A 25,812-nucleotide genomic window follows, 5' to 3' on the forward strand; every position below is an offset into this window, starting at 1 on the left:
ATCTTATTTAAGGTACCTCAACCACATCCCTGTCAGTGATAAGGTTAATAATACTCATGACAAGACAATAAGCCAGCATGTATTCTGAGAGCAGGGATGCATGTTGCACAGTAAGTTTAGCAATTATTTCAAACTAAATTGTATCAAAAATATTACCCAATTAAATGTTTGTTTACCCCCAGATAAACAACACACACAGAAGGCACCGACTTTTAAATAATTTTTTGCTTTAAATAATTAAATACACTTCTAAATGTGGTACATGAGAGCTAATAAATTCATAGGTTTGTGCTTTGGCATGAAAGCACGTGGACCAGATTTATAGTTTTTTTTTCTCCCATTTTCTCTCAGATTCTATACATGGCAACTAAAGTTGCGCACGCAACTTAATGGATTGAGCCAATAAGTGACTGCTAACTACCAATTATTGGCATTCATTGGGATTTACGTGCACATTGTATTTTATAACGCTGTGCGCAGGAATTCTATTGCATGTAATTTCAAGGGGGCATTTGGGGGGGGGGGTGGCATCCCCAAAATGTACACTCATTGTTACAGAATAGACTCGATTGGTGCTTAACTTAGGGGATCTTTTACTAAAGATTAGCTTGCGTTATCTGCAGCAGGACCCATAGGAATAAAATGGGACCTGCTGCAGATAACTCAAGCTAACCTTCAGTAAAAGACCCCCTTAGTTGCCAGCATTTACAGTTGCTTTCAGCAGGCATAACTGCTGGCACCTAAAGTGAGGCTTAGCACTATTCTAAAAAGGATGTGGATGGGGAGGGGAGGGGAGGAGAGATGGATGTATGTGGGGGGGGGGGGGGTGGGGGGGAGAGGAAGGGGGGTGCCGATCAAGGGGCGGGTTGAGAGCTAGGGATGGTGGCTATGATATAGGGATCTGGTAATATGTTCAGTGATAGTGGGTTATACTGGAATAGTAGAGAAGCTGTAAGTTATGTTTACTATATTACTCATAATTATTGGAGTTCTGGTATTCTGTAAGAGTGGAGGGCTATGGGAATGGATCAGATGGATAGGGAAGCGAAAGGAGTTGATGAAGTGATTATTACCCAATCTTTGCTGATGGGTTGTTGGCACTTCCAGGTATATGGAACCAGTTGATGGGTAATTTGTTGAGTCATCAATAAGTGGTGGGGGATAAAGAGGCAGGGTGGGCTAGGGAGAAAATGTTAAAAGCTTTGGACGTCGTTCAGTAAAATGTGAATTGTATACAGCATAATTCGTTGGTGAACTGTACCAAGCAAAATGTTTTGTTCAGATTCGATATGCTGAAATGCTAATAAAATCGTTTAAACATAACGGGCGTGGATCCTTTATAGAACAGCACACAGTGCCATTTATAGAATCCAGTTCTTTGTGCCTACAAGAAAATCCTTTTATATACCAGACATGCACAGGGATTTCTGCTCCATACTGGCCTACCTTTTTAAGGGCACACTTAACATTGGTTAGATGGCGCATTCCACATTCACTATCATGCCTCTTCTTCCAACTGTTTCAGTATCTACTGTCATTTGGGCTTTTCTTCTTATGCCTTAAAACAGTATTTTAATGTGCAATTGATATAGCATGGAGAGATACAGATCAAGAGCAGCTCAATCGCCATCCAATCTACGATGACCATTCCTGGAAAGATAAATGACGTAGCTATTCTTCGTACACTTAAATGTCTCTATGATGTTCGGTGCATTTTACATACTTTAATGCACAGTTTGTTACTACTGGCAATTCCATGTAATGTGGCCAAGTATACTCTCCCACTTCCAATGTGACACAATGCTCAGTGTAATAATCTTAGAAAACATTAAAAAAAAAGTTTATCTAATCTTGACCCATTCATATATTACACTAACTGTGTGAACATTTATTAACATAATAACTATTTTACAAAGACACAGTACGTTTTATGTTTCAACTTTTCCATATGTCCCTTCTGGAGGTCTGTAATGCTTTGGAAAAGCCTTCAGCTGCAGGCAACTAAATGCATATTTGCGACATCCGACATTCTTCATTGTGTTTTCTCGTCGACAACCCTCACTGAGGAAAAAAAAAAAGAACAAGCACAAAACAATGACAGCAGTAAAAAGAAAAAAAAATAGGCTTAAGCTTAGATGAAATGGTCAGTATATTTAATGGCATTAAAAATAAGACACCAAAACGAAATAGGAATCGGCCACAAAATGGTGATCTGGTCATCTACAAATATTACATCATTTAACAATGCAACTAAAAAACACGCAGGATGGATGCATGCTAATTTGATAGCTAGATATGCATTTCAAGCATAAGCAGTTCTAAGGTTTGGTTGGCTACATTTTGGGGGCAATTTCATAACAAAGCACCTACGTGAGAAGCCCAAAAAGGTGCTGGTTTTGTAAAGGGAACATAGGCACCTATGTCTCTTTATAAAATAGGGTCCTAGATCCAGTCCTACTAGTGTACAAATGCCGACACACAAATTTTACTCCTGCTGCAAAGGTGTAAATATCTGATGCACTCGAAGGGGACAATTCTGCAACAAGTAGCCTACAATTAGGCACCCGGAGGGCACATGCCGCTAGCAGTCAAATTTCTTTTATATAAAATACTAGCATAATAGAGTATATATGTGCCTAACACTTACGTGTGAGCACTTACACCAGCAATAGAGCCTGTGTAAATATAAGCGGCTAAGAGTATGCATGTTAAGTGGAAGCCTGCCTGAGAGGCTAGATTGAAGCCATGGACATTCATGCCTGAACAGGGGCAGCCATAAATGTTAGTGTGTAACATACCCATGTATATATGTATTTCATAAAATACAGGTACAAATTGTGGCTCTACTTGATCTCCTCCTCTGAATACATGCATGTGCCTAGTTATACCATGCGGATGTAGTCCTCTTGGTAAAGTGGTTCTGAGGGAGACCCCAGAGGCCATCACACAAACTGTACTATGTTCTACAGTTAAACACTCCAAATTCATCAAAGTCCATCTCCCAAACACAGACTCCACCCTGAGTACACTCTCTTGCAAATACATTCTATGTAAGCTAAATATGTATATGATATAGTATTCTAAAAATGTATGTGCAAAGGGAGCAATTTAATAACTGGGCACCACAAATTTGATGCCTAAATGCCAGCATGCTGAGCTCTAATTCTAAATTGGCATCTGGGCACTAAAAAACCTTTATAGAATACTAATACTAGTCAGCATCTACATTTAGGTGCTCACTTAATGTCATGTTCATAGCATGTGCAAATGTATATGCCTAAATGTGACACTTTAGCAGGTAACTTACAATATGCTGAAAGTTAAACACATTACTGTTGGACATGCCATACCCCACCCTTGCACTTCCCCCTGTGTACATCCTCCTGCATTTGTGTTAAGCCAGTTGTGCGTTAGTTATCGAATGCCAATTAACATCCAACTACAGTATACACTTGTAACCAGTGCAATTTTTCTAGCAAAAAAGGTGCTGGTATTCAAATGCCAAGCCACCCTTCAGGGGTGGGGTAATCACCGAGGGACTCACCCCACAATAGCCAGCCCCCTGCAACCAGTCACAGAATCTATGACAAGGCAGAATTGGTGTGTTGAGCCTGAGCTGTTTCATTAAAACTTGTGGTCCATGGGTCAATTTTAGCAGATACTGGAAAAGGTGCCGGTACTCAGTACCCCCTCAAAAAAAGCCCTGCTTGTAACTATAACCGTCACGCACATATTTGGTAGTATTCTATAACTTATACATGTGCCTGCGCTTGGATTCTATATATGGTGCCCGAATTTCTGCACTCAAATTTGGGCGTGCTTCCGAGATGCACACACAAATTAACAAGTTCAAAACCTAATAATTGGGTGCAAACAACTAATTGTTGAAGTTAATTGGCACCCATTAGAATCTACACACGCATCTGGCTGCACCCTATTCTATAAGGCAGTGTGCCTAACTCCCCTAGTGTGTATCTCAAAAGGGGGCATGGCCATGGGAGAAGCATGAGCTTGTCAAGGGCATTCCAAAAGCTGCGTGCATAGTTACAGAATACTGAGTTGCCATACCCAACTTGGGTGCCACCATTTACACCAGGTTTCAGCAGGTGTTCGTCTGGCACTAAAATTTGAGTAGGGGAGTCTGCGCTAAGCAAGATTCTATAAAGGGTGCATACCCTTCACAGAATTGTGCTTAGCGCCGATGTTTTCCAGTGCCCATTTTGAGTGGCCCTTACCTCCAGATTCTATATATGATGCCTAAATTCCACAAGGAAACCGAAGTGTATTCTATAACACTGCGCATATCTTAATTGGTTAACTAGCTAATCAGCACTGTTAATTGGATGGTAACAGGCAATTATCAGCACTAACTGGCATTGAGATTTATGCGCACAACTCGCTAAGTGCATTCTATAACGTAGTGTACCTATATTCTAAGTCCCACAGCTGAAAAGGGGGCATGGGCATTTCTAAAATCTATGTACATTGTTATAGAATATACATAATTTAGGTGTCAGGATTTACACCAAGTAAAATGTGGCCTAAACAGAAGCAGCCAAATTTGGTAATGTGGCAAGCCACTCACGTATTCTATATACTGCATGAAAATTTAAGTCTATTCTATAACATTTAGGCGTACTTTAGAGAATATGCCTAGGCATTTTTTTTGCATGGATGTTTCAGGCGCCATATATAGAATCTGGCCCTTAAAGCCTAAATGTAAGCACCAATTTATAGAATGAGGGGGATAATGCATGTTAATGCCTAGTTTACAGAATGCCCTGTAAGTGCATACACCTGTGTTTTGTAACATATCAGCATACATCATAACTCCACCTCCACTAGACCCAAATTATATCTCAGGGAAAACCAATCCAAACCGTGCATGTGATTTTTACACATTGTGCACAATTTTATAAATACTCTTTTCTGCACATAAACAGACTTTAACAATGAAAAAAAAAGTGAATAAAATTATTCCTGTATGTTATTCTATGAAATGCACTGAATTCTGCATGTATCCATTTCAGATATATAGGCAAATACAAAAAGGGGGGTTGAATTAGCACAGGTATGAAACTTGAGTAGTAGTGTGAATCACCAAGGCCTCCAACCTTTTGTTGAAAGGTACAACTGCGCACATGGTTTTAGTGCATCCCTCTTTATGTGTTATGTATCCCAAATATGGAATAATTTTACAAAGATGTTTCCACAGAAAAGGCTTTTTTGAAAATTGCCTCGTGGCATGTATTACGTGTGCTGGGTGTAGGCATTCCTGAAGATGCTGTTTAGGCAGAGCAGGGGCAGAGATGTGATATGAATATGTATCTTATAAAATAGGTGAATGACGCATAACATGTTCAGGCCTGGTATAAATGTGTATGTTGGCACTGATGCACCATTGGGGCACGTTTTATAAAGGCATATAGGTGACTATGTGGCCTTTTAAAAAATAGGTTCCTTTTTGGATTTCTCTCCTGTGTTGGTTCATTATTTGGTCAGCCTCTACTCCACTTTGGTATTGCAACTTCATGGCAAAACAAGACTGAAAAAAAGTTGGAAATCCATTAAAAAATGAAAGGACTGAAAGATGCATCTTGTTCTGGAGGGAAGTGAAAACCTTAAGTCTTCTTGGAATCAGATGGTTCCCGTTCCAGAGAGGAATATTCAAGCCACAAGGCATACCAAGGACTCTCAGGCATAGCTAACCTAAAGTCTCTGGAAAAAGAAACTTTTCTACTCTGTTAGACAGCTGATACTCTGAAAAGGCGAGTACCTCAGGCTGGCTTATCTTCTGTTTCTGAGAGGAATTAGCTCTGAAAAAGCAAATAGAAAATATTTTTGTAGCGCTGAAAATGGCGCTTGCTGGGGGTGAGAACTAAAGCCGGGCTCCTGCAGTATCCTGGTGGTAGTTCCAGATTGGAGCACGGCAAGTCCTTTAATAAAAGGGCTCTTTGGAGTATTGAGGCAGAAGCTGAGCTACGCTCCACCAACATTAAGGCCACTAGCAAAAGGAAACATTAAACATTAATGATCAGACTGAAAAACAAACTCCTCCAACTGCCAATCATAAAGAGCAGAAAGCTCTCCACTAACCACAGAAAACTGATTAGTACCTCTGTGTCAGTCTCAGGATTCAGAGCTAATCTAAGCGGTTAGCGTAATTCAAAGTCACTCAGCCTGTCTGCCCAGAATATACAAAGTACAGCATCAGTCAGGCCAGCCCAGCACCTCTATGTCTATGCCTCAGTACTGCTCAGAGCAATGCTGATAACCCACTGCCTGATCCAAACCTTCTCCAGTTATTACCTGTGTGCCACAGATCAAACAGCACAATACAGCAGGGAAAGTGTTTGAGCAGATACTTCTGTACATATCATTTCCTATGCTTCCTCTCTTGTTCAGAACCATGAATGCTGTAATAACAGTATCAGCACATCTGGGCTTGAGATTTCTATGCCTTAGACTTTGTGATGCATACTGCACCAAATTCTTCTTCCTTCATACAAGCACTTCAACCCCTAGAAAAAAAAACTCATTACAGGGGAAAAAGGACACATAAAGAGGAAGAGACTTGGATTCCAATACATATTCCCTATATGTTTTTTTCCACTCTTGATTATTTATGTTGAAAAGAATGCTTCTTTCTACGGTAAGCAGTCACAGCCAGTGGCCTAATCAGCCTAGTAGCTGCACCATCTACTATCACTATCCTCTGAACACAGAGAAATACTATCTTTGGCTCCACAGTGACAATAAGGGGCAAACCACATAGAATTATTTTATTTCTCTGTCTCCATCCACTAGCAGATGGATAAAACTCACAAGTTCTGGACTGGTCTGGTGAGGATGCTAAGGAAGTAGAATTACAGTCAATATGATGTTATAACACTAAATTTACTCTCTTTGGTGGGCAGAGGTCTAGCAGGAAATAGAACGGAAATAAAAAAGGTACTCAAATGTATGTCAAAGTGGTGTATAAATACATTAAATCATCAAGTTAGGAGTCCTGCCAAGACTCCTATAAGAGCAGGAATCTGCCATTCAACATGAGAAACTTGGGAGCCAAGAGCTCACTTTCTTCTCTGCCTACAGGCAACCAAAAGCAACTTTAAATCTCATGGCCAACACTTTTCTGTTAATCTTGAAAGTGTGAGCCAAGGAGCTGATGTTTGTTCAGTGTCAGTGCTAACAGAAAAAAAAATGCTGAAGTGAGCAGGTGAGGAATATGGAAAGAGTGATTTTGGAGTGGAACACAAGTTTAAAAATGGTTCCCCCTTGGCAGCTCTGTGTTAGAGATATATGTAATTGGTTGTAATGGACAACAACACTATATAGATGCTGGAAAAAATATATACAGTTTCGGATACATGTATTTTCCTCCAAGGTCCAAGAGTGGTGCATACAAAAGAAATCTCTGTCAATGAGATCCTATGATTATTCAATATGCCAACATACATGTGGGGTCTAGAAAAAAAGGTTTGATTTAAAAAAAAAAAAACCAAACATACACAGAATACTGAAAATTCTAATTGGCTCTTTGCACGGTAGGTTAATACAGTCACAGCACATTACAATTTCAATTAGTTTAACATGGAAAATGATTTACGACAAGGTTCAGATTTCTTAGTAACCTGAACAATATTTTATCAGAAAATGTTGTTTTAGAGTACAGCAGGATAGTCTTGTCCGGAGATGGAGGAGTAGCAGCTCAGTGGTTAGAGAAGCAGGTTGTGAACTAGACAAACCATGGTTCAAGTACCTGGCACTCTTTGTGACCCAGAGCGAATCACTTCACCCTCCACTGCCTCAGGTACAAATTAAGATTTAGGCAGGGAAATAATGTGTGTATCTGAACGTAACTTACCTTGAGTTTGGATTTAGAAAAAGTGAGTTATAAATCTATCATCAAATCAGCTCTAAAAACATAAATGGCAAGGTGTAAAAAGCAAATGTCTCAGAAATATTAATGCTAGAATCAGTGTAACACGGTCCTTTCCTGTGAAGAACCCAGCACAAAAACTATTGCAGAAGCAAGATTAGTGACTCCTCTATCACCTAGTGCAAAAGCCGTTGTGTGACCTTCACATAATCTTTCTAGGCATAAGGACAACAACTAATGTTAACCAGTCAGACTAGAAATCCATGTGTATGAACTTCTGAAAGGAAAGCAGGATCGGAGCGAATGGGAAACCTGTTGAAGTAAGAGTTTATTTTTTCATGCTGGAGGATTGGCCTGTATCATTATCGCACATACATTTAATAGTCTTTCATTCAAGGTACATTACTTAAAAGAACATGCTTTTTAAAATTCTTTTCAGTTTTCTTTCTTACCAGTAAATAAGCCAGTGGGAGATCAGAAATTACAAAGATATCAAGCTGCTACAACCTGATGTAAGAATAGATACACAATACTTACCAGATACTCAAAGATCTTCTATCCCTATTGAACAGAGTATTTAAAGATATAAGGGCCCTTTTACTAAGCAGCAGTAAGCACCAACACGTGCTTACTGCAGGTTAAAATCCACTACCGCAGGGTGCACTCAGGTGACCTACAACACTTTTGTGTTTGGCGCGTGGTACTCAGGTGCTAAAAAAATAGAATTTTTTTTTTTTTTAGCACTGGGGGTGTGTTTGGGGTAAAGAATAAGTATGCCCAGTGCTAATCAGTTAGCACAGCTGCATTGATACGTGCTAATTAGTGAATGGTTAGCGCGGGAGCCTTTACCGCTTAGTAAATAGGTGTCGGTAAAGGCTCCTGCACTAATTGGGAAATCAGCATGTGGCCATTAAATGAAGAAAAGAAAAATGCAGCCATTTTACATCCGCACTAAAAGTGGTCTCAGTGTGCAGGAAAGCCCTGCGCTACTGATACTGCAGGGAACTTTTTACTGCAGCTTAGTAAAAGGGCCCCATATTTTGCCAAAAAAAGTTGATCATAAGGTTCTTTTCCCTTAAAAACCCCTTTATGCATTGTCTCCGTCATTCTATAATTTGGCATCTAAATTTAAGTACCATCTCTCACCAAATGAAAACCGCAGTACAACAGTGCACAACTGAATGTAATAACAAAGAGGAAAATGCCTCAGTTGACCCCTGCTAGTTCATATTCACATAGCAATCAGGGGTTACAGTGTCTATCATGGGCATAAAAAATCTCTTTGTGTAATTTATTAATGCAAAAAACAACAAAATGCTCACTACAAATCGCTTTCAAAATGTAACAATACTTAGCTTAGAAATCTTCTAACCACCGCAACAGTCCGACGGTGGCCAACGTTTCGTTCTCTGCATCGGGGACTTATGGTAATCAATAAGCAGGAGCTCTTTGAGTTTTTGAAATATTTGCTCCTACTTATTGATTGCCACAAGTCCCTGACACATATTAATGTTGTACTGAACCCTCCAAACCGTTCACTCAGAAGCATCTAGTGCCAATATTCATATAGAAAGCATTGTGTGTGTGTCATTAAAGGATAATAAACCAGCTAACAGCAAAGGCAAGCATGCATTTCTGAATGCAATACTGCAGCTTTCAGTGAATTAAAGTCATGCTGCACTTGCAAGAATCAAATGATATGAAGTCACTATATAGTCAAAAATGCTAGCACTTATATGTGGGTAAGAGTGCACTTGCACGTAAGTGCTATGGGAGGACTTAGCACTATTCTATAAATGACATGCAAAATACTGTAAGCTATGCGCTGACGTGTCACATTTAGGTGCTGTTGACATGGTGAAAGTGGATGCGCCTAGATGCCAATTTATATAGGATCTTGGCGCCCAGATGTCATTATAGAATTAGCACTTAGGTGCCTAGATGCCGCTCACTACATTGTTGCACTCAGTTATAGAATTACCTTTTGGGTGTATATTTCAGAAAAGAACAATGTGCATTTGCATTTGTTTTAAGGTAAAAGAAGTAAAGCAGCTGTGGGATTGATGATACCTACTGGGCTAATACTTTGGATTTTCACAAAACTGGCACATAATATGACTCAATTTGCAGCGTCTCCTAATTAGAGATCTATGAATGCACCAGGGTTGTCTGGACTTCACAATTCAGGTATAGACCTGTAGGCAATACAATTCAGACTATATGTAAAGAGAAATGCAGTCTGTTTAAAATATTCATCTATCTTAAAGAAACTGTAGTATGGTGTGTGTATGTATATGTGACGATTCATCTTCTACTTGTGGAATTACAAAGAAACTGGGGGTCATCCACCAGAAGAAATTAGAACAGAAAAAATGAGTTTAGAAATGTACACAGTATTACTTAGATTTTCATGAAGACATCTTTATTCTCTGGAAAACATGTTTTTGGACATATTAATGCTGTTCTGAACCCTCCAAACCTTAGAAGCATCCAGTGCCAATATTCATATAAAAAGCACTGTGCGTGTCATTAAAGGATAATAAACCAGCTAATAGCAACGGCAAGCGTGCATTGAATGCAATACTGTGATTTCAGTGAATTCAAGTCATGCTGCACTTGCAAGAATCAAATGATATGAAATCATGGCACTATATAGTGTCTGAACTTAGATTTGAGAGCAACAGACTGCCGAGGTCAAGGTCTTCAGTCTACTGGCAGTCTGAACATTAATCTCCCAGAACTAAGAAACTGTATACTGCTTTATAAACTTTTCCTCATCAATGGAAAGCTTATGTTTCCAAGCCATACTATAGGCTTTTCTAGAGGAAGAACAAATGGACCACGGATGTCAAGCAAGTTCAGATTTTTTTTTTTGCACATTTAAAAAATAAATACTTCGGAATATATTGGTATAAGTTCAAGTAGTATTCTGCATCTCAAGTTTTTTCAAGTTCATATATAAATTCATTCCTAGCTTTGAGGAAATGCACATGAGCAAATTTTTAGAACTAATTCAGAATCCACTATAGGAAGAAATGGGAGAAGTAAATCTATTAGCACACGTTAACCCACAAAATAAAAAGCTATTTCCATCCTTTTCAGGAGAAAAAGAAAAGAAAGAAAAGAAATTAGCACATTAATGAGCATACTAAAAGATACAAATTCTGGGACAGGATCTATGCCTGGAATAAATGAAGTGAAGCACACAAACTGCATATTTAAAAGACATGTTTTGAACTGAGTGGCAGAAAACCGCATTTAGTAGCCAGGACTAATTTCCAAGCTGCTTCATTAACAAAACAACAGGGCACTGTGTGAATAACATATTAACAGCACTGGATGTGTAACAATCCAAAAGTTTAAACAGTTTCTCTTGGTAAAATAATTTGATGTGTATTTACAAGTTAAGTACATTAGAAACAATTGTAAGGCATAATGACATCTCCTGGCAGGCCATGCTATGACATTTATTTTATTTATTTATCCCTTTGTCCAGCAAATACCCGGCTGCAATATTCATGTTCTGGCACATAGCTTTTTAATCTGTCTTCATTTGCAACGCAATCTGGCCACCAGATAAGTGATGCTCAGAAACAGCCACACAATCAGTAAATTAGGGCTGCAAGCTAGTAAAGGGATAGAGTAGAGAAGGCTTGGGTCTAGCCTGAAATCTCGGATGGGCACCAGGCCACTCAAGTTCTTCAGGGTGACTACCTCCCGTGTTCCAATGCTGTGGAAAGGAAAAGGTTTGGGAAGAGCAAAAGAGAAAGCACAAAAGGACAGAGACATGCAACGCGAACATTAAAAACAGATTAGAAAACAAACAAGGAGCAAACGAAAATAGAAAGACACAATAAAAGCCAAAAGGTATAACAAGGACATAAAATACAGGGGGAAAAAATTCCCAAATTAAATCAGCAAAATGTTATAGGAAAAAGGAGAGAGAATAAAAAAAAAAAAAGAGAAACATAAGAAAAAATACTGTATTCTACTGAAGAAGAAAAAAAGAACAAGTCAAACAAGAATGGTTTTCCATGTTCACTCTCTTAGCTGGCTATGCCATGCTCCATGCTGCCAAGGACATGCTTCTTCATACTGCAAAGAAATGGACTACTGCAAAGCAAGCTGAACATGAACAACCATTACAGCATTTGACCCTTTCAAGCAAACACCATTATGTTAGATGTACTCATTTCAACGGCCTTGTGTGTTCTCTCTTACCTTTTCATTAAGGACAAAGCTCAGTTCTCACTCAGAAGCAAAACCTGACCACAGAGCTATATGTATTAGGGATGAGGATGGGACTTGACATACCACCTTTCTGTGGTTACAATCAAAGTGGTTTACATATATTATAAAGAGGTACTTATTTTGTACTTGGGGCAATGGAGGGTTAAGCGACTTGCCCAAAATCACAAGGAGCTGCATTGGGACTCAAACCTGTTGCACTAACCACTAGGCTATTCCTCCACTCCACTACTGTAATTGCTTTGCCCTCAGATACAAAATGTGAGAACCCTTAGATACATTATGACCATTCATGTTGCTATAATATATTTTCCACTTTGGAATGTAAAAGCTTTTTAGGACAAAAGACCACTTTAAACATCAAAGCTTCCGCTCTCTGTTTTGCCTCTCATCATAGTGACATGCAAACATCTAGGCTGAGGGGAAAAATATTTTCAATCATTGCCTTGTGTCCGATTTATTTTCCATTTCATTTTATATTTTAGAATGGAGTATATAGAATTCCTCTGTCCAAGAGATTAAGGGCCCCTTTTACCAAGCTGTGGTAAAAGGGGTCCTGCAGTAGCATCAGTGCGTGGATTTGCCGCATGCAGAGGCCCCTTTTACAGAGGTGGGTAAAAGGCTGGGTTTAAAAAAAAAGGAAATAGCTTTGTGGTAAGTTGCCATGTACCCCATTTTCCAGGGGAGCCCTAACCACTACCTATTTAGGAAGCAGTAAGGGCTCCCACACTAACTCAGAGGTAATTAGGCAGCAGTGCAGGGCTGCCTAATTACAGTCAGCTAAGCCCTCTGCACTAAAAAAATAAGTATTTTTTCAGTGCCAGAAATGGTGCGTGTTGGGAGCAGGCACTACTGCCAGGCTCCTGTGGTAGCCTGGCAGAAATGTTGGATTGGCACGTGACACAGTACCTCTGCTTTGTAAAAGGGGCCCTAATTGTTTCACCTATATCAATAGTTTCAAAATGGGAAATGGTTCCCTCTGTGCCAAAAATGGGAATGGGGGAGAGTGGTTCAAGATGTTTAGTTTGACCTTATTATAATTGTTGTAAATTGCAGTTCATCTCTAAACAAGTGGGGAAAGCATGTAGAGTATGACTCCAAGAATTCTTTCCAGCCCATGTGTGTGTGCATCTGTTTTGCTTGCGTGTGGGCTGGCGTGTCTGTGTATCTTGGAATGTATGTGCATGCACATACATTTGTGGTGTATTTATATTTGTCTCTGATCGGGACAGGAGATGAGAGGAGGTGGTTGTTTAGAAGGTTTAGGGCCTATCTTACAAAGCCACACCAGCGATTCCTGTGTGGCAAAAGAGAGGAAGCCCATAGGACTTGAATGGGCTTCTTCTTATTTGCCAAGTGGGAATTGCTAGTGCGGCTTCATAAAAGAAGCACTTGGTTCCTTAATTGCTATGCTACAGTTAATCACGGTTTGTACGCTGCAGCTGTTGAACTGTTTTCCCACAGAAATGCATCGGGGTGGGTTTTTTTTGTTGGAGGGGAGGATATTCAATTCTCTTTCTCCTAGCAGTACATGCAGAAACTTCACTTTAAAGCACAAAAACTTTCTTCTCATTCACCCCATCCCTTCCTTTGACTAAGTACATAAGTAATGCTACACTGGGAAAAGACCAAGGGTCCATCGAGCCCAGCATCCTGTCCTCGATGAATCCTTGGTCTTTTCCCAGTGTGGCATTACTTAGGGCTACCTTATACTGCTCTGCCCCCACAGCCTTCACAATGGGTGGATCCTATCCTGTGCATGGTGTCTGCTGCTAGTTACACTGGAAGCAGTCATGGAGAATTGAGATCTGTAGATAGAGGTTTTGAAGTCTGAATAACATCCAGACATTTTAACCATTTCACTAGCTTTTGGACATTAATGTAAAAATCTGTAGAATCCAGAAAAAAGTCAGAGCGTTGTTAATTCTGAGCACAGCTGACAGAGTCCACCAAAACTCTGGACCTTTGGTTTGTGCCTAGTTTAACAATACCTTAATATTACATTGCTCACAGCAACATTTATTATTTGGTAATACACATAGCAACCGATAAGAAGACTGTACAATTCAGTCAGTACTTTTCACAGCAGAATCAACAAATAAAATGAAATATACAGCTGAATAACTTAAAATACAGCACCTCATAGAAGGGAAGTAATTTAAATCAGTTTGTGTGTACATGTAGGTAATTTTGAGGGGAGGTTGTGAATTTATTTTATTTATTTATGCATTTTTGTATCCCACTGTTATCCAAAAACAAGTTTCAGTTCAAAGTGGCTTACAATTTACATTTTGGTGAGATTACAATAGTTTTATATAGTTACGACATATGGAGGGCATCGATAGTTTATGTAGTTGTCCATGGAGTTTGGAAGATGTAAGATTGAAGAGGTTGTCCATAGAGTTTGGAAGATGTAGGTTTGAAGAGGCCAGACAACAGTTCATGTAGTTCTATTGGAAGTTTTGAAGAGGTTGGTGGACAATAGTTCATGTAGTTATATTAGGAGTTTTAAAAAGGTCTGTTTGAAAGGTAGGCTGATGATAGTTTGTGTAGTCATCGGATTTTTAAGGACGATAGTTTGTGTAGTCATCAGATTTTTTAAAGTCATCAGATTTTTAAGGACGATAGTTTGTGTAGTCATCAGATTTTTTAAAGTCATCAGATTTTTAAGGATGATAGTTTGGGTAGTCATCAGATTTTAAGTAGGTAGATTTGAGGAGGTTTGACAATTGTAGCTTATGTAGTGGAATTTTTTGAAGAGGTAGGTTTTCATTTGTTTTCTGAACTGAAGGTAGTTTGTGATGCTTCTTGTGGCTTTTGGCATTGAGTTCCACTATTTGGAACCCAGGTAGCTGAAACCTGCTGTGTAGATGGTTTTATAGTTTATGCTTCTGCAGCTGGGTAGGTGAAGAAGTAGGTGGTTTCTGGTCTTGCATTTCTCGGGGATAGTTCAATCAAGTCTAGCATGTACTCAGGTGCCTTTCCAAACAGTATCTTGCAAATGAGGGTGCTCGCTTTGAAGAGTAGTCATGTCTTGATTGGCAGCCAGTGTAGTGTTTTGAGCAGTGGAGTTGCTCTTTCATATTTTGATTTTTTTAATATCAGTCTTGCTGCTGTGTTTTGGATGGTTTGTAGTAATTTTATAGTGTTTTCCTTACATCTTACATATGCTTAGCTAGAATAATCTAGCTGTGATAATATTGTTGATTGTACCATTAGCCAGAATGATTATCCTTCTTAGTTTCCAGAGTGTTTTGAAACATTTAGATGTTACTGCTGATATTTGGCTGTCCAGTGATAGATGTTTATTGAGAATGAAATTTTGGTAGGGTTGTGTAGGTTGGATAGGACCAGGAAGTTGCTTTTGTCTTTGCTTAATTTGAGTTTGAAGTTGTTAACCAGTTTTCCATGAGGTCCAGGCCTTTTTGGATTCTATCCTGTATTTCTGTGATGCTTTGTGAAATGGTATGTAGATGGTGACGTCATTTGCATATATGAATGGAACTTCCAGTTTCTTTCTGAATGGCGCCATCATTACATTGAATAGTACTGCTACTACTACTTAGTATTTCTATAGCGCTGCCAGGGTTACGCAGCGCTGTACACTGGTGAAATAGGAGAACCCTGTGGTACCCCACAGATCCAGGAGGCTGATATCTTGTTAGACATCTTTACAACGTATGATCTGGTTCTTAGGAAGCTACTGAACCATGTTGCTACTGCTCCGCTGATTCTCATATTGTCGAGTAGGGTCATTAGTGTTGTGTGGTCTACTAGGTTGAATGCACTTGACATATCGAATTGTAGTAGTAGTATGTTTTCTCCTTGGCAGATTAAGCTTCTGAACGTCATAATCAGGGTGGTTATGACTGTCTCAGTGCTGCGTTGTGGTCTGAAACCCGATTGAGAGTTATGGAGGATTGAAAATTGTGACAAGTATTCCATTAGTTGTTGTGCTGCTAGGCCCTCCATCGTTTAAGTCAACAGTGGTAGTGAAGCCACTGGTCTATAGTTTGCAATGTCGCTAATCTTGCTAGTTGTATTTTTGGGAATTGGTGTGAGTACAATGTCTCCTTTGTCTGTTGGGAATTGTCCCTTTTCAAACATGTATGTGATGAACCAGTCTGGTGGGTCTTTCATCAAGCATTTGTCTAGTAAAGAGTATGCATGTGTGTATTTTGTTTGTTTTGGGTGATTTAAAAGTGGACCAGATTCTGTCTGCTGCGATTTGGGTATTGTTAGTTTTGCATTCTTGTAGGAAGTCAATGATGGATGTTTGTGATTTCACCAGGTTTGATCTTGTGTTTGCTATTTTTGTTCTGAAGTGTTGTGCAAGCTCATCTGCGGTTGGTGGAGTGTCAGCTGATGTCAGTACATCTTGAGTTTTCAATAATTTGTTCACGAGTTCGAATAGTTTATTGTATTGGTTTGTTCAAGGTTCGCATATGTGCTGTAGTATTCTGCTTTAGCTTTCTTTATGTTATTTGTATATGTTCGTATAGCTTTTCGCCATATGGTTTTGTTTATGTCTGTTTTGTATTTGGTCCATGTACTTCCAAGTTTTCTGCACAGTTTTTTCATGCGTAGTAGTTTGTCATTAAACCAAGGGCATGGTTGTTTTTGTTCCTCATTTTCATTGGTGCTATTTTGTTTAGAGTATTTTTGCTTGTTTCATCCCATTTTCTCATTAAGTGAATTTCCTCGGGTGGTATGATGTTCTGTTCATTCATCGTTGCTGTCCAGAAGTGTGACTGTCTATTTTTCCTTTGGTTGTGAATGTGTGAGTTGTCCGTGATTTTATTTCCATTGTATAGTGAAAGTGAGCTCGATGTGGTCTGACCATGGTACCTCTTCCCATTTATGGATTTCTAGTATGTGGTGGTTGTTTGCTAAAAATCTGTGAGCTAGTATGTCTAATAGGTGTCCTTTTTTGTGAGTAGAGGCACCTTGTACTGTTTTAAAGTTCTATTGGTTTATGAAGTTCATTAGGGTTCTGGTGTTGGTGTCATTTTGTTTTTCTAGGTGTAGATTGATGTCTCCTAGTAGTATTACATTTAGTTGGTTAGTGCAGATGTCTGATACGAAGTCCGAGAAATCGTTTTGGGCGCTTGACCAGCTGCCTGGTGGGTGGTAGAACAGTATGATGCATAGTTGGTCAGCTAGTGTTTTGTCAGTGATTTTGCATGCCATAATTTCAATTGCTGAGGACTTACGTTTAGCGATGGGTTCTGCTGTGAAGGTGGATTTATATATTATTGCAACGCCTCCTCCTTTCTTTTTAGTTCTGTTGATGTGTATTACTTTGTATCCTGGTGGGCATAAGTCAAGCATTACAGGGCCATCTTCTAGGTGCAGCCATGTTTCAGTTATGAGCAGTAATCCAAGTTGTTCTGTTTCTATCCAGTATGTTAGTATTGCTGACTTATCTCGTGTTTATATATCCTATAGGTATCAGGACGTATGTGTCATATTTGATGTTGGTGTAGTTGCCAATATCTCCTTCAGTTATCTGCTGTGATTTATTTTTTATTTTATTATTTTCTCTTCCTGTATGTGTGTGTTTGGGTTTGGATGTTTTGTTTGTTTCTGTGTTTGTGGGATTGGGTGATCTTTATTTATCTACCTGGGCTGTAGCTGATTCTCCCAGTCAGTTTCCCATGTTGGGGATGGCTGCTAGTTGGTGTTCTCTTCTGTAGATCTGTACTCTCCACTTCTCTCTTGCTGGTATCCGTCACTCTGATTGCCCCAGGTCACTTGCTCCCAGCTTCTCTGTTTGGGTCGGTGCTTTCCAGCTGCACCACACGTGGGAGCGGACCTTTTCTCTTGTGGCCTAGTTGTGCTGCGTGGAGTCGTCTAGTGGCCGTATTTCTGCTCCGGCTCCTGTGCTCCTTGGCAGCGGAAGTTCAGTAGGTCTGTCTCCGCTGTTGCTCATCCGTTGCATGGCTGCCTTGGTGTCCAGTGTGCGCCGTTATCTGGAACTGGATCCAGCGATGGAGACTTCTCCCGTGGCACCAGCTCTCCTTCGCCCAAGTTCCCTGTGGTAGCTTGTGTCTGCTGTTTCCTCGGTCCTCTTGGCGCCGGGCATGTTCCTGCCACGCAGTGTTCGGGCCACGAGGGAGCCTACTTCAAGGTCGTGTTCTGTAGTCCCTGGTTGCTCAAGCCTCCAGAGTCAGTCTCATCTGTGATCCTATCCCGTTTCACAATGGCTCGCAGGTGACCTGAAGATGCTTCGGTGTGAGATATTTCAACCCCCGGCGTGCTCGAGTAGGCATGTGGGTAGACTCAGGTCTTCCTCCATTACTCCTCTCATGCGGGAATCTCCCACTTGGACCCGGCGCCGGTCTACCACTAGTTGGTCCATATCCCCTTTCGCATTCAATCTGTGCAGGACCTCTGTGCTCAGACTCCATCCAGGGTCCGACCAAGGTTCTCAGAGCTGGTTGCTCTGAGAACCATGGGTGTGGGGAGAGTTTGGGGTGGTTACAGGGATGTTCTGAAGGAGTTGGGCACTTGCAGGGCAGTAGTTTTTGAGGTAGGGATGGTTAGAGGAGCAGGGAAGAGTCAGGGGTTATTTTTGGGGCAGTGGCAGCTTTTGGGAAAGGTGGGGTAGTTGCCAGGGTTAGTTTTTGGGAATGGGGCATTTTGAGAGGGGGTACTTTGGGTGGGGGGGGGGGGGTTGGAAGCAGCTCTGAGAATTGAGAGAGCAGAAAAAAATGGTAAGGCAGTTTGACAGGTGGAATTCTCTATCTGCTATGTTTCACTGTAAGATGCTACTCTGCGGAAGCTGGAACCACTGTTCCCATAGAAATGCAATGGACCATAATTTGGGGGAAGACTATTACTTTGGAACCCGATCTGATCTGGCCCATTTTCAAACCTGACATGCCTTTTCATTGGTTTTTCTCCCATGCTAAGTTTAAGCCCATTCTGTTTGGACTCAAACAAACAGACATTCTTAAGCTCTTTTGTATAATTCTTTCCATCTTCTGTTGGGTTGGAAAGAATAAAAGCTGGACTAATTACAGTTGTGTCTGACTGTTTAGCAAAAGTGGAAGCATTTCTTTGGAGCACATTAAAAATAAGAATTTGCATTTAATAGCGTGCATTTGGTTCATTAGTGTGCTTTAGAAGAATCAGGAATTGCCAAATCAAATTAAGGTGCATAAAGTCAATTTCCGTGATCTAAAAAATTCTAATGCATATTCTGTAAGCTAAAAAAAAAAAAAAAAGGTCTGAAAATGGGGGGGGGGATAAAATCTTAAAATAACCCTCCCCCCTGAAAAAAAACCCAGGAAACTTTTTGCCATGTGCAACCTTAGCAAAAATTATTAAAATGGGAAAAAAATCTCTCAAACTTTTAAAAGGTCAAGTTACGTGGAGGGGCATAATCGAACGCAAACGTCCATCTCCATGGGCGTCTATGTCCGAAAACGGGTAAGTGAAGAGGAGGGACAGACCGTATTTTCAAAAAAAATGGATGTCTTTTTTTTTTTTTTTGAAAATACAGACTAAATGCCATGGATTTGTTTGTTTCTGAGCTGGGCGTTTTGTTTTTTTTAGCGATAATGGAAACTAAAACCGGCCAGCTCAAAAATGTCCTAATCCGAGCCATTTGGTCATGGGAGGGGCCAGGATTCGTAGTAAACTCACCCCCCTGACATGCCAGGACACCAACTGGGCACAGTAGAGGTCAGTGTGGTGGACTTCAGAAACGGCTCCCACATGCATAGCTCCCTTACCACGGGTGCTGAGCCCCCAACCCCCTCCCCCAAAACCCACAAATGTACACCACTACCGTAGCTCTTAGGGGTGAAGGGGGCACCTACATGTGGGTATAGTGGGTTTTGGAGGTCTCCCATTTACCAGCACAAGTGTTACAGGTAGGGGAGATGGGCCTGGGTCCGCCTGCCTGAAGTGCACTGCGGTACCCACTAAAAGTGCTCCAGGGACCTGCATACACGCAGGCCTCTAGGACTTGTTGCTGCTGTACAACCTTGGCACACCAGTTGACTCCTGAAGACTAATGTCTCCGAAAACGTCCTTTATTTGAATAAGCACGTTTACTCACAGTTAACTGCAGATCAGAGGTTGTGCCCCACTGGCAAAGAGTCTCCCTGGTACTGAGATGAGCAGTAGGTCAGAGCTGGCAGAATGCTGTACAATGCCCACTTTCAGTAACGTGGGTTAACACATGAAAGGGAGCTAAAACTGTGTTACAAAAATGGCCACTACCTCATGGACTACCAGAAACAAAACAGGGCACACTCTGACCCAGTAAGCAGGGGGAAAAGCACCATGGGAGTAGAGCCTATCAACTACCAACATCGTGAGCATTTAACACAAGCTAGTGGAATCACGGAGCCCAATACCCTATACCCACCACAATGCATTGCTGATGTGACTCTGCAGTGCGCATAACAGAAAAAGGTGTCACACTCACCCGAGAGCCACATCAGAACCAGGGAAAGGCTGTCAGAGGACAGAACATATTCTGCTGTCATGGAGGTGGGTAAGGCATTTGAGGCTGGCATACAGGCTGGGAAAAAAGTTTGTAAAGTGGGTCTTTTTGGTGGGAGGGGGTTAGTGACCACTGGGGGAGTCAGGGGAGGTGATCCCCGATTCCCTCCGGTGGTCATCTGGTCAGTTGGGCCACATTTCTGGGACTTGGACCTGAAAAAAAAAGGGTCCAAATAAAGCGGACCAAATTCTCGTCAAACACGCCCTTCTTGTTTTGATTATCATCTCTCCTTGGCCGATAACCACGCCCCAGTACCGCCTTCACCATGCCTCCGACATGCCCCCATCCACTTTGTTCGTTCCTGCGACGGAGTGCAGTTGAAGACAACCAAAATCGGCTTTTGATTATACCGATTTGTTCGCCCATGGGAGAAAGACGCCTATCTCCCGATTTGGGTCGAAATATGGGCGTCTTTCTCTTTCGAAAATAAGCTGGATAGTATTCTGTGGAATGCAGAACGATAAGGTCTTTAACTTAAAGATTCTGATGTATTTTAAAAATAGCTGTGGTAAAGAGGCCTGCCCAATTACACACTATACACTACTGATAGGGTATAGCACTTAACCATCAGGAGCTGGTGAATCAGCAGCACCAGTCATAAGCTAATTTAAATTTTCTATAATCGTGTCATATGGAAGAACTCTTTATTCCACTTAAAAGCCCATCTCCTGGCCTAACCAACTACTGTGTTCTGCTTGCAAGGAGATCCTAAGCTTGGAGAGCATCACAGCAATAAGCCAATTTCAAAATTCACAATGTAACAAAATAAGAGCACCTATTTGGGTTTATTTACCAATCTGTTGGGGAAATTTGAAGAAAGGGTCAAATGCCAGAAACATACAGAAAGGATAAGAGAATTGAATATTCTAAAGAATAGTGAAAAGACATACAGTACATTTAGTAGGAATGAATGTCAAGAAGAGAACTCAACAGCATTGTTCAACTACACTGAGAAAGACTCAGACTGGATTTCTTATCCTTTCTTTCAGTATGTGAGGAAAAGGAATTCTTCAGCAGCGCTTAAAATAAAGCACTAAACAACAGTAAAGGTATTCTGTTTAAGTTTGGTATTTGGTTTCAGCTATAGTCTGCAATAATGTTTCTGCTGTTTCAGAATACAGGATGTTGTTAAACTGATATGACAACAGGCACACACTCACAGCTTGCGATGGAGTCTTGACTGGAGAACATTCATGTGAACAAATTTGCCCAACAGAGAGCAAGCTTTGTTACTGCTCGGGGGTAAGCATAGCAAAACCAGTGCAACCTGCAGATGCATTCCCCTATAGTAAAACTTAAAACAGGAAGTGAAGTCACCCACTTCCCTTTGATGGCCTGGTAGTCCCCTGAACGCTAGGTGAATAGTACAAGTATGCTAAAGTGTTGATCTAGAATACTCTTATAAAGTACACAAGTAATTCATCTTCCAGCTCTCTCTCCCTCTTCTCTGAATCTGTAATGAACTTTCACTGCCTAGAGAGTCAGCCAAATATCTTGTAAAAGTTTGGAGGACCACAAGGTCTTTTACAAGGGTATCAACACATTCAGTGCACGTGCTATATGAGTACTCTAAAGCCAAGAAAAAGTATACAGAAAGCATGGTCATCTTACAATAATTTTTGAAAAGAATGGTTGACTTTTGTTACGTTCTGACTCATCTATGGTGCTAAGGCAAGAAAAAAAATTAGAAGTCCAAATGCTGCAAACCAATAAAGTCAGAAACACAGAGCTATATATACTGAGCCAGTAGCTGTTTTTAGATTCTTTAATCAGTTAAAAGCAATCCTACTAAAAATGGAATAAATAAGTCATAAAACATTTTATATCACAATCCATATGCCCAACATGCTTCAGGGATATAAGAATTACCACATAATGCCATGTTCTAGTAAAAAGTAAATTACAAAGTAAAAAATAGAACATCAAACTGAGGAACACAGAGCAATAAGTTAAGAAGAATCAGAAATAAGTAAAGAATACCCCCAAAATACAAAACTTAAGGCAGTCGCCTTAAATACTTATAATATGAAACATCTCTGCTTTTTCTTAACTTGGGGCTCTCTGCGACTCTTTCTCAGCTTAGCGTCAAGTGCATTTAAATCAGACGTAGTGCAGCACGTACTGTTTTGGATGTGAAAAGCTATGAGCCCGATTCTGGGTGTTACCACTTGACATATCTCAGCCCAGTAAGTTTACACTGTTTATTTATATCTATCTTTTGTTTTCAATATCACACCCACATTTTGTTTCATGCATTAAGCGTTAGTACATATTGTTACCACTGTATTTAGTTTATATTCCAATACTACTTGCACTAGTTCTCATTCAGTATTCAGTCTGCACAATTTAGTAATAGCATTTTGCTTTTTTAACTGATCTGTAGTCATTTCTTAATGTTTGGCAGTAAAGTTCATTCATTCATATACGGCATATATATATATATGAGTGAGCTGTTTTATAAGTTATTCTTGGTACTATTTCCAGTATTGTTCATAGTCATTTCTATGATTTTATCAGCTATAGTTCTCTTTGGAGATCAGCTGGGTTTTTTTTTAGCCTGATCAGTACTTTTAAATTATATGCAGAGTAGCACTTACTGTTTTGAATATGTAATGCTTTGAAGCCAATGTCAGGTGTTGCCACTCTACAGGACTTTGTCCAGTAAGTTCGTTTTTCTCATTTGATATATACAAATCCTTTGTTAGTAGTGATTATAACAAGCATTCATTTAGTTCATTCAGTTTTCAGATCATGCTGTTTTGTTTACAGCCTCACATTGCCTGTTTATGTTTGCAGGTATTTGACAAGGATGGCTGTATGCTACTTTTGTTTTCATTCTGTGAATATAGCATGTTATACTTGAGCACATGATGTTCTGGAGTCCTTTCTGCCATTATTTTTAAAGCACTTCTGTTTTATTGCTGACGTTTTTTCTGGTAAAGTCATTTTTTGCAATCCTTATAGATCCTCACATTGCATTTATTGCTAATACTCTATATTTTTCATTTTATTAGTTGTCATATATTTTTATCTATGTGCATTGCGATGTTTCCCTTGCTCCTTGAACATCGTTACTCCAACTCCCCTCTTCATATCTATATGCTATAGTAAACATTTGCTTGTTTTGAAGACCATGTTAGTAGATCCATTTTATTCTTCTTTTATAGATGTGTACTATATTTGTACCAGTCTTCATTTTTTCACACTCCTGTTTATGTGGTCAATAAGGTATGTATATCCATTATTAGTAGTTCATTTGCACGGGTTTATTGCTTTGAATTCATTATATTACTAGCATTTGTCATAAGATTTTCCTTTGTTCGCGCATCTTTTTAATTGTTTTAGTTTTAATTTGATCTTTTTAATGATTTTTAATAATAGTTACTATTTGAGTTATAATTATTTATTTTTTTATTGTTTCATTTTGTATTTCATTCATGTACTGTATTTAATATGTTTTTATTTATCTTTATGTTAGATAAGGCTCCTGATAAAGGCATGCTTGCCGAAACACTACTGTGTCGAGCCTTTCAACAATTGGTTTACAGCATTTTTGAGGCAATAAAGACCTGATTAGCTTTGGTTTCCTCTTTTTTGTTCCCTCACTCCTGATTGTTGGCTTTATACGCATTCATGAGGTTTGGAGTTTCTCCTTCCTTTTTTGTATTTTTCACTTTGCAATTTTTACTTTTTAATAGAAAATGGCATTGTGATGTCACTCTCATAGCCTATTTTTATTTTTACCTTTAGGTGGATTGTCTGTCCAGATATACTTGTAAATTTGCCTCTGAAGCAGCACTAGGTGCTGAAATGTGTTGTGCATATGGACTATGATATAAATTGTATTTATTGAGACATATTTTCAAAGCACTTAGAAATAATAACCTTTGTAAGTCTAAGTGCTTTAAAAATGAGACCCATTTATTCTATTTGTATTAAGATTGCTTTTAACTGATTAAAGAATTTTAAAACAGTTACTGCTCAGTATATGCTGCTCTGTGTTTCTGTTACTGATTGTGCTGCCATGTTTCCTTAATTACTTGTTCCCTTTCTCTATGTCTTCTCCATACTTTGCTTGTCTGCATCTCTTTGGAGGGTAATTTTGTAAGTGATTTGAGCATACAGCACAGCATCATACAAGCTCAGGTTGGTACACATAAACATAAGAGGTAATTCTATATAAGGAGGGGGCCAACATTTAGGCACCAAGAATGTGCGAATGACCAGAATACCAGCATATATATGTACATGTGTGCACATCCATTCATAAATGCCTATCTTTATTTATAGAATACTACAGTGAATCCCAAACCTGTCCTGGGGGCTTCCCCAACAAGTCAGGTTTTGTGAATATCCACCATGAATATTCATAAGCAATTGAGGCAGTGCATGCAAATCTATCTCATGCATATTTATTGTGGATATCCTGAAAACCCAAAGGGACTAGGTGTGCCTTGAGGACTGGGCTGGGAACGACTGCAATCAATGTAAACACCTATTTTCCTTTATAGAATACTAAAATACATGCTTAAAAGTTAGGAGTGAACAATTACACCAGCCACAGAGCTGATCTAAGTGTTCCTAAATGCTGCAAATATGCGCATAGCTTATAGTATTCTATAAGTTACACAAGTGAGAGTCCCACGCATGCTCTGCCAAAGCTCCACCCATATCTATGCCCCCTTTGTAAGTTAAGCGGGTATTTACAGAATAGTGCTTAGGTGGAATTTTGGCTGTTAGGTGCGTATATGCACACACACACACACACACACACACATATATACATATATATATATATGCCATTATTATAAATATTTATATGTCAAATCAGTGTGTAAATGCTGATGCTCACGTTACAGAATTACCCCACAGTACCTGCTTTTATGAGAGATACACATAAGCGTTCCTAGGGAGGGAGGTCAGATGGAACATGGGGCAGCTAGGCCTATGCATATATTGTATTAAAATATATGTGTAAGTGTCGATGTCTAACAGAACATATGTGCACAAGCTTAATTATGGCTTACGTCACTTAAAGCTTTGTGCAGGAGGTTAGGCTACTTCAGAAAAACACATAGGTGCATATGTTGCCTTTATAAAACAGGTGCACTACATCTATGTGTCTAGGTGCCCTGTTAAAATATTCTCTCTGTTGCCCCTTATT

General features: G+C 39.8%; 1 protein-coding gene across 5 annotated transcripts in view; it reads right to left on the reverse strand.

Moving 5' to 3' along the window:
• Nucleotides 1-854: 854 nt before the first annotated feature.
• Nucleotides 855-25,812, reverse strand: part of INPP4A (inositol polyphosphate-4-phosphatase type I A) — a 349,368-nt gene continuing 324,410 nt past the window's right edge. For all 5 annotated transcript variants that reach the window (XM_030201389.1, XM_030201388.1, XM_030201387.1 and 2 more), the window contains one exon: nt 855-2,061. In XM_030201389.1, coding sequence (XP_030057249.1) covers nt 1,929-2,061 — 133 coding nt within the window. In that variant the 3' untranslated portion in view covers nt 855-1,928. The remainder of the gene's footprint in view (nt 2,062-25,812) is intronic.

This window comes from Microcaecilia unicolor, chromosome 4 (assembly GCF_901765095.1).
Source record: "Microcaecilia unicolor chromosome 4, aMicUni1.1, whole genome shotgun sequence".
NCBI classification, from domain to species: domain Eukaryota; kingdom Metazoa; phylum Chordata; class Amphibia; order Gymnophiona; family Siphonopidae; genus Microcaecilia; species Microcaecilia unicolor.